Here is a 13,905-nt window from a genome sequence, read left to right as displayed (position 1 = left end):
ACTGGGATTTGTTTTATTAGAATAATTTTCCCTTTATATGCTATACTATTCTTTTGTGTTACTTAATGAACCAATTTTTTTACCTAAGTTTTTAAATTAGAAAAGAAACAGGAGAGACCTCTTTAAACAATTAAGTACCTTTCACATTGGGTCTAATATAAGAGAGCAGACTCAGCTCCCCCGGATTCTCCAGCAGTGTCCTGGCTGCTCCTTCTAATCCCAGCTGCTTTGCTCTCTGGGCTTTGGTGCCTTTGCTCCCAGTTTTATATGGCGCTGACTAGGGTAAAAAATCAGAAAACATACCAAATCAATCAATTTTAAAAAGAAAAAGTTAAAATTAGGACACAAAATGAGAGGACATGCAAGAATGCTAAAGACATCCTCTTTTCAACTCTTCTTCCTTCAGAGAGGAATAATACTAACAAAGAATACAAGTTGTATAAAAAGTTATTCCTTATCAAATGCTTTATACTTTCCTACATGCTTGCTGCTGCTAAGTCACTTCAGTCGTCTCCGACTCTGTGGGACCCCACAGACAGCAGCCCACCAGGCTCCCCCGTCCCTGGGATTCTCTAGGCAAGAATACTGGAGTGGGTTGCCATTTCCTTCTCCAACGCATGAAAGTGAAAAGTGAAAGTGAAGTCGCTCAGTTGTGTCCGACTCTTAGCGACCCCATGGACTGCAGCCTACCAGGCTCCTCCACCCATGGGATTTTCCAGGCAAGAGTACTGGAGTGGAGTGCCATTGCCTTCTCCCTTCTCCTACATGCTTACAGTTAGCTATTTGCTTGGATTCATTCCCTTTACAAACTCAGTGCTTGGGCTGCAAGGACTACAAGTTCTCAACTCAAGCAAGCTCCTCTAAAACATGTCCACACACAATGCTTCTACTTCTGAGTATATATTCACTACTCAATCCACCTCCACCTGGCTTCTCTTTCCATACACCTTGCTGAAAGTGGTATCACAAAGAGCCATAATGATCCCCTAATTACCAAATAAACATTTTTCAGTCCTTATCTTGCCAAAACTCCCTGCTCTATTTAATTACTTAACCACTGATCATTACCTCCTTCTATCCCGTCCTCTACCCATCTTCAAAAGTTAGTTTTTCTCAATGGTCTACCCTGACCTGCTTACCCTATGATCTTCCCTTGAGTGAAATCTTCCATTTTCATGGCTCCAAATACCAACTATATGCTGAAGACATTCACATTTGTGTCTCCAGCTTAGCACTCTCCCTCAAGCTTCTCACTTCTGTTACCCACTCTTTTTTCTTACCCAACTGGGAATTCCTTGAAGACAAGGACTATATATTAGTCATCTTTGTAAATCCAAGTGCCTAGCACAAAAAGAAAGGCTTAAAAGATGTTTACTGAATGAAGAATATTTTGTTGAATAATGATGGTGGCTGATGACTCTGGGGCTTTTTACTTCTGGCTATTTTTTAACTATAAAAAGACACAAATTATAATATATTCAGGTAGGTATTACATTAAATAAAAAGGGTTCCTTACCACATGTTCTAGTTCTTCAAAAGTCTTACAGTTCAGCAAAGCTTTTAACAGGCACTCAGACATCTTCCCCTCCTTTTTAATTTTTTGGATTGTACTATGAGCCTTCTTTGCAACAGCCCTGAAAATAAAAATTTTTGTAATATATAATAATATCGATATTATGGGCTTCCCTTGTGGCTCAGCTGGTAAAGAATCCACCCACAATGCAGGAGACCTGGGTTTGATATTATATTGATATATTATATTCTAACACTCAGATCTCATTTAAGTTTTACTAATTGTTCCTATAATGTCTTTAATACTGAATTCAGCTAACAATGAGCTTTATGTAATTGCTATGTGTCTACAATCTCCTTCAAGCTGAAATAGTATTTAGTCTCTCCTTGATTTTCAAAATCTTGATATTTTAGAATGTATTATTATTAAAACCTCTCATCCTATTTTATTACCTATTATTATTTATAATCTGTCTAATAATGGTACTGATAAAATGACAGGCAGAAAGTTAGAGAGATGATAATATAAATTAGCAAAAATGATTGATGGAAAAGAAAACTAAATCTGCTTATGAAAAAAAAAAAAAACCCAAAGGCAGAAGATTGTAAGTTAAACCGGAAGAAATATGCAGTCCTTCGATCACATCTCTGTGTCTTTTACATTCCTGATAGCCCAAGATTGCTTTCAGAGACTGAAGTCTACCAGGATCACTTTGACAAAAGGCCAGGAGCCACTGACTTGCATATAAGGGAGAGGCGAGGCATCTTCAGAGGAAGTTTACTGTCTATAACCACAGTCATTTTTTAATTCACTTTTTTAACAGGGACTCTCAGTAAGAAATATATTTTACCCTGCAACCCAATATATACACATATAATTTCATATTCATTAGGTTTGTGCAAAAGTAACTGGGGTTTTCAACCACAAATTTTGAATCATTATAACTAGGCTCAAACACATCTTTATTAATCAAAATAGGAACCATTACAATCAACACATTTTTAACAATGAGAAATAAGCTTGCTCTTTTGTGCAGCATAAAAATCTGTGCTTTGGGATTTGACAAACTCTCAAAAAGCATTTTCTGTCTCCTGCTGGTTGTGGAAGCATTTTCCCTGCAAAAGCTGTCAAGATGCTTAAAGAAGTGGCAGTCAGTTCATGAGAGGTTAGGTGAATATGCTAAATGAGGCAAAACTTCATAGCGAATTCAACTTTTGAAGTGTTGGTTGTGCAACGTGCAGTCAGTTGTTGCTGTAGAGAAGAATGGGGTCCTTTCTGTTGACCAAAGCCAGCTGCAGGCACTGCAGTTTTCGGTGCATCTTACCAACTTGCTGAGCATACTTTGCAGATATAATGGTTTCACCGGGATTCAAAAAGCTGGAGTGGATGAAACACCACCAGACAGTGACCATGGCCATTTTTGGTGCAAGTCTGGCTTTGGGAAGTGCTTTAGAGTTTCTTCTCAGTTCAACCACTGAGCTGGCTGAACAACCACATAAAATCCACTTCTCATCACACATCACAATCTGATCAAGAAATGGGTCACTGTTGTGCACAGTAAGAGAAGAAGAGAAGACAACACTTCAAAACAATGATTTTTTAAATTTTTGGCCACCTAATGAGGTACCCACGTTATCAAGCTTTTTCACCTTTCCAATTTGCTTCAAATGCCGAATGACCATAGAATGGTTGACACTGAGTTCCTCGGCAATTTCTCATGTAGTTTTAAGAGGATCAGCTTTGCTGGTCCTCTCAATTGGTCATCGTCAACTTTCAATGGCTGGTCACCACACATCTCACCTTCAAGGCTCTCATCTCCTTTGCGAAAGTTCTTAACTACCAACGTGCTACACGTTTGTTAGCAGTTCCTGGGCCAAATGCATTCTGATGTTGTAAGTTATCTCCACTGCTTTATGACCCATTTTGAACTCAAATAAGAAAATTGCTCGTTTGCTTTTTTCTAGCATCTTTTCCATAGTCCAAAATAAATATAAAATAAACGGTAAGTAATAAGTCATCAGCAAAAAAACATAAAGCGAGAAATGCACATTAAAAAGATGTATAACCATAACCACATTTATTAAGAATGTATTTCAATATCAAACAGCAAATTTCAACAATGCAAAAACCACAGCTACATTTGCACCAACCTAATAATAAAGTTATATAAACATATGACAGTTTCATCAAACAATATTCACCTTTACTACAGAAACTGCATTCATATTTCCTATTTTCTATTTCATTTTTTGTTAAAGTGGTAATGACCCACTAAATTAGTTTCACTACTCATTGATGAGTAGCAGTTAACACATTGAAAACCATGCTCTAGTCATAGGAAAAGCTTAAGAAAAACAGATACCATACCTATTACCAAAAAGAAATCTCTGTATGACATAAAAAGATCTTCTAAATCACTACTAATCATTACCACACTTACTTAGAGAAATAGTCCTCTACTAATATTTAATGTATTCCTTTATTAATAGATGCCCAGAAATTGAATTCTGTTGCAGCTGAAATGCTTTTTAGAGAAAAAGAAAATAATAATAATAGTAATCTTGACATAAAGCTCCTGTCCCTCACTCAATAAAAAACTAATTGGTAGAATACTTTTAATTTTTTTTAAGTAAACTATTCCTGCTTTTTTGTGACACTCTCCCCAATTTCACACCCCCAAATCCTTAAATTTTCTTCATTACTTTGCCTTCAACCAGAGAGCTTACTTCAGAATTTGTAAACTGCTGAATTTCTAGACATGGCCTGTAGATGATTTTGCTTGACCTACAAAATTTTTTACATCAAAATTCAGATTACTGGTTTTTCAAAAATGGGAAGATCCAGCAATTTGAGTAGAGAAGACTGCATACTATGATCTGTTGGAGATGAGCAGTGGTTGGCCCTCTTAGGACCTGTCATCTCCAATTTGCAGCCCTTTATGCTTGATTATATTAGACTAGCCCTGGAAGATCTGACTCTGAAACCACTTGATTAAACTGTCATTTATATTTCTGGGTTGGCTAATTGATTCTGCTTCTCAATGAACTATAACTTCCAACAAATTAGCATTTGAATCCTCCTGGCACCAAAAGAAATCCCACAAAAGGGACAGAAATGTTAGTGAGATGCAAGTCCCTCCAAAATTATTAGGCTTGTTCTATTAATAAAAATAATCCTTAGCGCTTTTAGAATGGCTTGATGGTAAGATTACATCCAATTTAAATCAGATCCTTGTTAAAGAACACAGGTATCAACAACACAGCACCTGGCAGGTAAGATACATGTAGTAAATAAATGAATGGGGAAGAGTGTTTAAATAAACTCTACTGAATAATATAGTTAGACACTTATAGTCTCTGGTATGCTTATTTCTGAGTTCTTACAATAAGTCCAGAGGAATAATATTTTTAAAGGGTGTTTTCCATTCTATAATCATGAACAAGTTACAATCCACTACCATTAAATTACTATATCCTTTAAAAGAACAGAAAAGGGAAATATACATTATTTCCTAGCAAACTCGATACAGTCAAAGAACTCTCCATTTAATAGGGACTTTAAAGTTATTAAGAGGACAGTTTTACAAAAGCTATTGAAGATTTAGATGAAACTGTATTTTCCTGAGTTTCCTGCTGGTAGTTCTAATTTTGCATTATGCAAAATCACTTCTATGAGAGAAGATGACATTCAAATTCATATTAATAATGCAAACCACCTTGTGCAGATTCATGCCCAAGCTATGCATGAACACACCAGCAGAGGGACTCTGAATACCTCTAAATAAGTAAAATGAAGTTGGCTTCCTCTTTTAGGAGGGGATTGATTATATTCAGATTACAATAAATCAAGAAAACAAAATATCGAAACTGTTAAAATAGACTATCATTCTCTTTCTCACTGTTTCCCCTCATTGGCTCACATGCCCTCTTTCCCCTTACACAAAGCTCACCCCTTCCCAGCTTTCTTACCGTAGCTCCTCTAGAGTTTGTTGAACTTCTCTCAAGGAATCAGCATCAAGATTATTAATAAGCTCTCTTCGATAACGTATAATGAAGGGAATTGTGTTATCATCATTAAAGAGACGAATAATATTGGCACAAACCCAAAGTTCAATATCAGTTCTCTCAGATAAAACCTGAAAATTAAGCACATTTAGTGATTTAAAACCCTGAAAAGTAAACATCTATATTATAACATATGGTTTAAAATATAATATCAAATAATGTTTTCCAGTCACTTAGAAACTAACTGCTGTGGTTTAAAAAAAAGAAAATTGCATGAAATATAGAATATATATTGATAATCACAGAATAGTCATTCCACTAATTCAATAAAACCCAATAAAAACCACTTTGTATCATCCAAATTCTACAGGTCTCAACGAGATAAGCATTTTTAACCTTTCAGATTGACATCAAAGATTAAAAAGTTGGTAACTCATTGTGTTGGCATAAATGATGGGAAAAGGCACTTTCAATTATTGCTAATGAGAAAGTACAATGCTATAACCTCTGGAGGAAGAACAATTTGCAGTATTTATCAAAATTTATAATGCATAAACTCTATGATCCAGCAATTACACTCCTGGGAACTTTGTTCTGACATATTCATACTTCTGGAAAATGATACTTATTTACAGTGATATTTTTTGAAGAACTTTTTATAGTATGGTAGAAGTCAGCAAAAACAGTCTACAATGGGGAACTGGTGAATAAATTATACACCCATGGAGAATACCATGTAACTTACTCTTGCATGAACTGACATGGAATGAATTACAAGAACTTGGAACACGGCTTATTTGGGGGAAAGGTAAATGGTTGACTTAGAGCTAGGGCAAGAAGATCCTTCTGTGTCTTTGGCATTTTCTGATTCCCATTTACCACATACTCAAAATAATTATTTTTTAAAAAAAGTCTATAGGTCTCAGCAAAAGGTACATGTAAGCAGAAAAGTTCAGAGAAGTTAGCCTGGAGAACAGAAAAAATAAAATGCAATTTCAGTCACTGTTCTCAAAAGCTAAGTGGATTTTTGAAGTAAAGCATGAAAGGCATATGTTTTATTATTATTTCAATCCTACTGCTTGAGATATGCCAAAAATTAAAGAAAAATTCAAAACTTATTAAAGAACTGTCATTATCAACTTGTCAACGAAATTAAGGCAATACATAAAACAGACTGAATTTCTAAACAACAGATGAAATAAATGGCTGAACTCCAGAGACTATTGAGGATACTTTCATTCTTCTGTGTACCTGAAATCCTTTAGGCCTACATCTTATTAGGTATTCTGATGAATTAATACCAAGTCTCTGGGGAGAAAGTCAGCTTCATATCTCCAGCTCTTGCTCTCTTCCGCATGAGCTCTGGACTCATTTAAGTAAGCTACCTGATGTATTCTCTTGAAAACCTATTAGGCATCTCAAACTGCAATCATAGAAGTATTACTCTTCATTTCTTCCCCACAGCCCAGATTGTCTTTTACTGTTCTTGCAGGCTTCCCAGGTAGCACAGTGCTAAATAATCCACCTGCCAATGCAGGAGGTGCAAGGGACATGGGTTCAATCCCTGGGTTGGGAAGATCCCCTGGAGTAGGAAACGACAACCTGCTCTAGTATTCTTGCCTGGAAAATTCCATGGACAGAGAAGCCTGGCAGGCTATAGCCCATGGAGTCGCAAAGAGTCGGACACGACTGGGCAACTGAACTAAACTGATTTTCATTTTACAGATATAAAAACTGATGCTCAAAGAAGTCAAGTAAATGGCCAAAAGTCCCACATGCTATTTTACCACTTCAAAAATTTGATTTGTGGGCAAAGCAAGATGATATTCTTCAGACAAAAGTACAAATTAATCAAGTTGTCTCACTTCTCTTCCTGAATCCCACTGCAGAGGAGACATGGTGCCGTCATGGTATCCAAAACCCCTAACAAAATGGCCTTCTCTCCAAGTGGTCTGAGAATCTACTCTTCAAAGTCTATATTCCCATCTTCTCAGTTAAAAAAAGAAAACTTCTGGGTATCAACAACTAAACTATTGCTTTAATAATCCAGGCAGCACCTGCAGTTTAAAATAACTTATATCTAAATTAAATAACACTTAAATGACTAGCACTGAGAGAATTTTTTATTCTTTCAAAAATCAAACCAGCAACTGGACACCTCCCTTCTGAAATGCTCTCTATTACTGCTGTTCTCTTCACCCTAACCTATTTAATTTATTACATCACTTATTTTACCACACAAATAAGTTTCCTAAAGACTGCAAAAGGAAAACTATGTATGATGTTAGAAGTCAGAAGAGTGGTTTTAGGAAAGGGGACACAGGATTAAGAAGGGGTATGAAGAGATTCTAGGCTGCTGTTAACATTCTGTTTCTTGAACTGGAAAGTTATTACATGCTTACATTTTTGAACACTTAGATACCAGACCACCTGACCTGCCTCTTGAGAAATCTGTATGCAGGTCAGGAAGCAACAGTTAGAACTAGACATGGAACAACAGACTGGTTCCAAATAGGAAAAGGAGTACATCAAGGTTGTATATTGTCACCCTGTTTATTTAACTTATATGCAGAGTACATCATGAGAAACGCTGGACTGGAAGAAACACAAGCTGGAATCAAGACTGCCGGGAGAAACAGCAATAACCTCAGATATGCAGATGACACCACCCCTTTGGCAGAGAGTGAAGAGAAACTAAAAAGCCTCTTGGTGAAAGTGAAAGAAGAGAGTGAAAAAGTTGGCTTAAAGCTCAACATTCAGAAAACGAAGATCATGGCATCTGGTCCCATCACTTCATGGGAAATGGATGGGGAAACAGTGTCAGACTTTATTTTTGGGGGCTCCAAAATCACTGCAGATGGTGACTGCAGCCATGAAATTAAAAGACGCTTACTCCTTGGAAGAAAATTATGACCAACCTAGATAGCATATTCAAAAGCAGAGATATTACTTTGCCGACTAAGGTCCATCTAGTCAAGGCTATGGTTTTTCCTGTGGTCATGTATGGATGTGAGAGTTGGACTCTGAAGAAGGCTGAGCGCCGAAGAATTGATGCGTTTGAACTGTGGTGTTGGAGAAGACTCTTTGAGAGTCCCTTGGACTGCAAGGAGATCCAACCAGCCCATTCTGAAGGAGATCAGCCCTGGGATTTCTTTGGAAGGAATGATGCTAAAGCTGAAACTCCAGTACTTCGGTCACCTCATGCGAAGAGTTGACTCATTGGAAAAGACTCTGATGCTGGGAGGGATTGAGGGCAGGAGGAGAAGGGGACAACAGAGGATGAGATGGCTGGATGGCATCACGGACTCGATGGCTGGATGGCATCACGGACTCGATGGACATGAGTCTGAATGAACTCCGGGAGTTGGTGATGAACAGGGAGGCCTGGCGTGCTGCGATTCATGGGGTCGCAAAGAGTTGGAGACGACTGACCGACTGAACTGAACTGAGGTATATGAAGTTGAAGTGAAGTACTTTAGTACAATTTTCTCCATATATTATTTCAGAATGTTTAAGGTCCATCATAAATACCTCCAGCTAAATTATAAAAAAGCAAGGGTCAACCCAACTGTTTCTACTTAATTCCTCCTAACAAGTGACACATGCTTATGTGTAAAAGTGCTGTGAGAAAGTTAACTCAGAGACGTTCGTCTCCTTCCCGTCCCACTTCTTTCCCCTATTCTGTCACCCCGTGGTCTTCCTCACCCACATTATTGCCACATCATCTCTTGCAAGAATGGGGAAAATGGCTAATAAATAGGTTTTGCTCACTCTTCTTCCCTGATTTAGCAAACATTACTAATATATTGCATATGGCTCCTCTACTCCCACCTCCCTCAAAATAGACTACATAATAGCAATCACCACTTCAGGGCATTTAATTTTCTCAAAAACTGCTTGTAGCTAGTCATCTCTTCAAATTCTTATAAAGGTTATGGTATTCACAATGTATTTGCTTAATGATATAACATACTTTAACAAAAACTAATTTCTTAAGGCAACCACACATTTGCAGTTTGCAGAAAAGCAATGAAGTAGGTTGTTTCTCCCTGAGGAGTCTGGTGATCCCAGAACCTCATCAGGAAATAGATACAGAGTGTGTTTATAGGTAAAGTCCCTCCCCAAACAAGACAGTGATGCTCCTGAAAAAGTTATGGAACTTTAGTGTTGAAAAAAAAAAAAAACCACCTTGAAAGGAAAAAGTTAAGAGGATCAAGTTATCATGGTGGGCAGGGTCCATGGTCCTTAAAATGAAGGAAATATAAATAACATTTCCCTTATGTTCAAGACTGAATAATTCCTATACAGTTAATTTCCATCACCCATTCCTTACTAATGAGGTACTTGTCAGAACTTTCCCAAAGAACTTGAGCATACATTTCATTTTGTGGTAGTTAATATGTATACCACATAGTATACACTGAGTCTCACTCAAATGTTCAAAGCCTTCCTAATTGTCTTGCTGATTGACTTGGCATTGCTGACTCTCACTCTGCTTTGCCCGTTTCCCTTTAACACCTGCCACTATTCTCAAAATGATTCTCTCTCCTGCTTATGGAAAATAGTATAGGACAGAAAGTCCATGTATATGACAAGATTTAAAAGTAATTCAAGATTAGACAAGGATGACTGTACCTGGTTAAATCTTTTAAAAACTCAAACAAGTAAGTCACACCTACAGTTCCCCAGGCAATTTTCCTAAACCCATCTAGAAAATGCTGAGCTTACTAGTGGTCCTCAGGATGCTCAGCAAAGGTCGCAGCTGAGGCAACCACTTCTCCCAACTCACATGCAACGGAGTGGCACATTCTGAGAACGGGCTTGTTTGAGCTGCCAAAAATCACTATTAATATAAGGAGAAAAAAATGCTTAGAATTGAAAGGAAAGACAAGCACACTCATACTACCCAGATAATACGGTCAAAGGCCATAAAATAGTTCTAGACCTGAAAGCTTACTTCCATTTGATATTTAAACATCACATGGACATTCCTGCTACCGGTTTACAGATGAAACTTTTACTCTTGGCTGCTCTTCTTCTGCCACTCACCTTTTGGCAGCTGGGGACCTGTTCTCACCTTACACTTTTCCCTCTTCACTAGCTAAAACGAATGGTAAATGAATTGTGGGGCTGTCATCTCCCACCTTTCGTAAAGAAGTAGGGAAATCTGATCTGCTTTCTGATTTGCCAAGAGAAAACAACAACTCAAACACAGAAGGGGTGAAAATGGGTGATCATGAAATCTCTGAAATAGAGAAAATTGAGAAAATGGCTTCCTCAAGTCTTCAGTTTTCCAATTTCTGGTTCAAGGCCTTAGGAAACTTGATCACACTTTGTCCCTTGCATTCTTCGAAAGGCCCCTGCATCCTCTTTTCTGCTTAAGCTCATTAGAAGCATGATTCTATTACCTGTAAACAACTGTCATAGGTAGGGTTATTTTCATTTCTTTCCTTTACACAGATTATGAGATATGGGTGTGAAGCAGAGTTTCATAGAATAACTAACCCGACTTCATTTTGCAAAACTTATTTCCATAGTTCAAGAGACTTCCTGTGCTTTGAAACCTTCCCCCTCCTTCCTACTCAGGGTCAGCTACTAGAGGTAGATCTATGTCAACAGCAGAGAAAGGCTGAGAAGCTAAGGCGAAGAGAAGGGAAGTGGGACACACCCACCTGCCCTTGTAGGTCTGCACTGGAACCAAGGGATCTGCATGTTAAGAAAACCTTCAGGGTGAACCTGATGCAGCCTGTTTTAAATGTCTTTTAAAACATTTCCTTGTAGGTCTAAGTGAAAAAAAGAAAACGAAGGCATAGAAAGGAGCCTAATTATGCTGTTTTTCAATTTTGGACTGTTCAGGGATGAGAAGAAAGCTATGAGGCAACATTCTATTCCTTAATGAGTCAGAGAGAAGAAAAATCATAATTAAAAGTTACTGGCAATGTTCAACTAGTAGGTAATAGAAAAGGCAGCATGGGTAAAAAGAAGTTCCTCTAAAGAGAAAGGTAACACACAAACAATTACAGACTGAGAAGTGGTATTTCCCAGCAGAGGCACTGGACTCTACAGCAGTTTTCTCCCAGCAGAGGAAGGAGCACTCGTCAGAATCACCATGCGTCAGACAATAAGGAGGGAGGCGATCCCCATCCGCCCTGAGGGGGTACTGCTATGATTAAGTCTGAAATGTTCAGAGAGTGTGTGGGGGTGGACAAAACATTGGGAATCACTGTTTAATGAGTCACTCCTCAGGTCTTCTCTACCATCCTCAAAGCTAGTCAAAGAAACTGGAAGAAATACGATTTCTCCTATAGTAAGAAATATAATTATGGGAGCCCAAGTTGGAATTTGGATAGAAATTTCCTTTAAGAAGTTACTAGGCCTGGTTCATAGTATATTACAACATTACACTAAGAGCTAAATAGATGTACTAACATCCAATGACTTAATCACTTGCACTGCTTTTATGGGGCATTACAGTCCAAGTACAAAGCAAAAACTTACCAAGGAACTTAGGAGGGCCCAATCTGTTGAGGTGATCTGTCTACAGAATACATGTTCATGTTCACTAGAACACCATGGAAAGAAATCTGCTTTCCTGAGGTCACAGCTTTTAACTGAAGAATTAATGACAATAAGCTATAATACCGAACAACGTACCCAAGAGCCAAAGCCTACAGGAACCACTGGCAAAAGTGACAAGTGAACTGAAAACTCCCAGGTCTCCCCTCAGTCAAAGAGAATCAAACTGAAGTGACAGAATAAGGCTGTGCATACCTGTACTATGTCCCAATTCATTTCCACCTCCTCAATATTACTGGTATCTGCCAGAAGCCTGACAGGCTGCCCCTGAGGACACGTTTCGGTCTTCACTTTCTTCAAAGGAGACTGACCACATGTGAAGTCGTCTTTGTTCTCCTCCTCCTTGCACCCACCTTCCCACGTGGCGCTAGTGGACGGCATCTCTGTGCTATTATTTCCGCTCTCTAAGCTGCTGGCTTTGTTGGCTTCTTCATCAGTTTTCAGCTTTTTAGTCCTCCGAGCTGAAGGTGACTGAGCTGAATTTTTCCGTTTTGTCTTTGCTGTTTTCAGAGTCTGCCCAGTCTCCAATTTGTTTTTGTCTTCTAAATCAACATCGGCAATAGCGATAGAGTTATTCTAGCAAACCACAAAGAGAACAGATGAGAATTAGAAGATTAAAAAAAAAAATCAATGGCCCTGGAATATTATTTAGCAATGAAAAGGCACAAATTATTCACATAGACAGTAATTTGAAAGAATCTCAAGGAAACTGTTAAGTGGAAAGAAAAAGACAATCTCAAAAAGTTACATACTGTACAGCTGTATTTATAGAATATTCCTGGAAAAAATTAATGGTTACTTGGGGGCAGTCAGAGTTGGGGGTGGAAGTTGGGGGAGAGGTGGGTGTGGCTATAAAAGGTCAATCCTAGGGATCCTTGTGGTGATGGAATTGTTCTGTGGGGTGGATACAGAGACCTACACATAGGGTAATACTGCATAGAACTAAACCCACATATACACATACATGCATACAAATGAATACAAATAAAACCAGAGAAATCTAAGTAAGATCACTGGGATTTTATCAATGTCAGTATCTTGGTTGTGATATTTAAACTATAGTTTTTCAAGATGTTACTATAGGAGGAAATTGGATAAAGGGTACATGATATCTTTCTGTATTGTTTTTTACAACTGCATGTGAAATTACAATTATCTAGAAATAAAAGGTTTCTTTTTTTTTTTTAATGAGTAAAGGAAAGGTATACACCTGGCAGAAAAAACAAGATTTAACATCTGCAATCAAAAATCAACCCTTTATGAGAGAAGAGTTACACAGGCTCATAAAACTCAACAGGCTACACCTGCTACCCGTTTTGCTGAAAGAAAACATGGCAGGACAGCATGGTAGTACCAGGCATTTTTTCTTCGTAGGAGCCTGCAGTGCAGTACACACAGGTGTCCAGGGGTTATTCTCTGGACCACCCACCTGCCGGGTGACAGCTCAGGAGTGAAGCAAGGACATTTGGCACTTGTTTTGACACTAGAGTGGGAAATAAAATACAGACCTTGCCCCATGGAATTTTCAATTTCACAAGCTAGCCTGTTTTCAGTTACCTGAGTGAAGCAGATGGCACAAACTCGAACAAAAGAACTCCCAATTAAATGTCAGTAAACATTCACTTTCCTCTCCTAGCAGATATTTTTTCCCAGCATTACTGACTACTGAAAATACTAGAAACTACAAACCACACCCTCATCCTAACGCCCACCCATCACCACCTAACCTGGAAATTATATACATTAAATAACCCTCTCAGTATTGCATTTGTAATTGGAACAAAATGGATAAGAATAGAGGTACAAAAATAG

The 13,905-nt window shown here is 38.1% G+C and overlaps 1 protein-coding gene across 1 annotated transcript in view; it reads right to left on the bottom strand.

The window, feature by feature from the left end:
- Nucleotides 1-13,905, bottom strand: part of SRBD1 (S1 RNA binding domain 1) — a 229,899-nt gene that overhangs the window by 201,672 nt on the left and 14,322 nt on the right. Inside the window, exons 4-7 of the mRNA XM_068970186.1 lie at nucleotides 12,289-12,669; nucleotides 5,482-5,648; nucleotides 1,517-1,634; nucleotides 139-277 (exon numbers count right to left, since the gene is read on the bottom strand). Of these exons, the coding sequence (XP_068826287.1) occupies nucleotides 139-277; nucleotides 1,517-1,634; nucleotides 5,482-5,648; nucleotides 12,289-12,669 (805 nt within the window). The remainder of the gene's footprint in view (nucleotides 1-138; nucleotides 278-1,516; nucleotides 1,635-5,481; nucleotides 5,649-12,288; nucleotides 12,670-13,905) is intronic.

This window comes from Capricornis sumatraensis, chromosome 1, assembly GCF_032405125.1.
Source record: "Capricornis sumatraensis isolate serow.1 chromosome 1, serow.2, whole genome shotgun sequence".
Taxonomy (NCBI): Eukaryota; Metazoa; Chordata; class Mammalia; order Artiodactyla; family Bovidae; genus Capricornis; species Capricornis sumatraensis.
The sequence above is the reverse complement of the archived record's forward strand: the minus strand, read 5'-3'. Positions and strand labels throughout refer to the sequence as shown.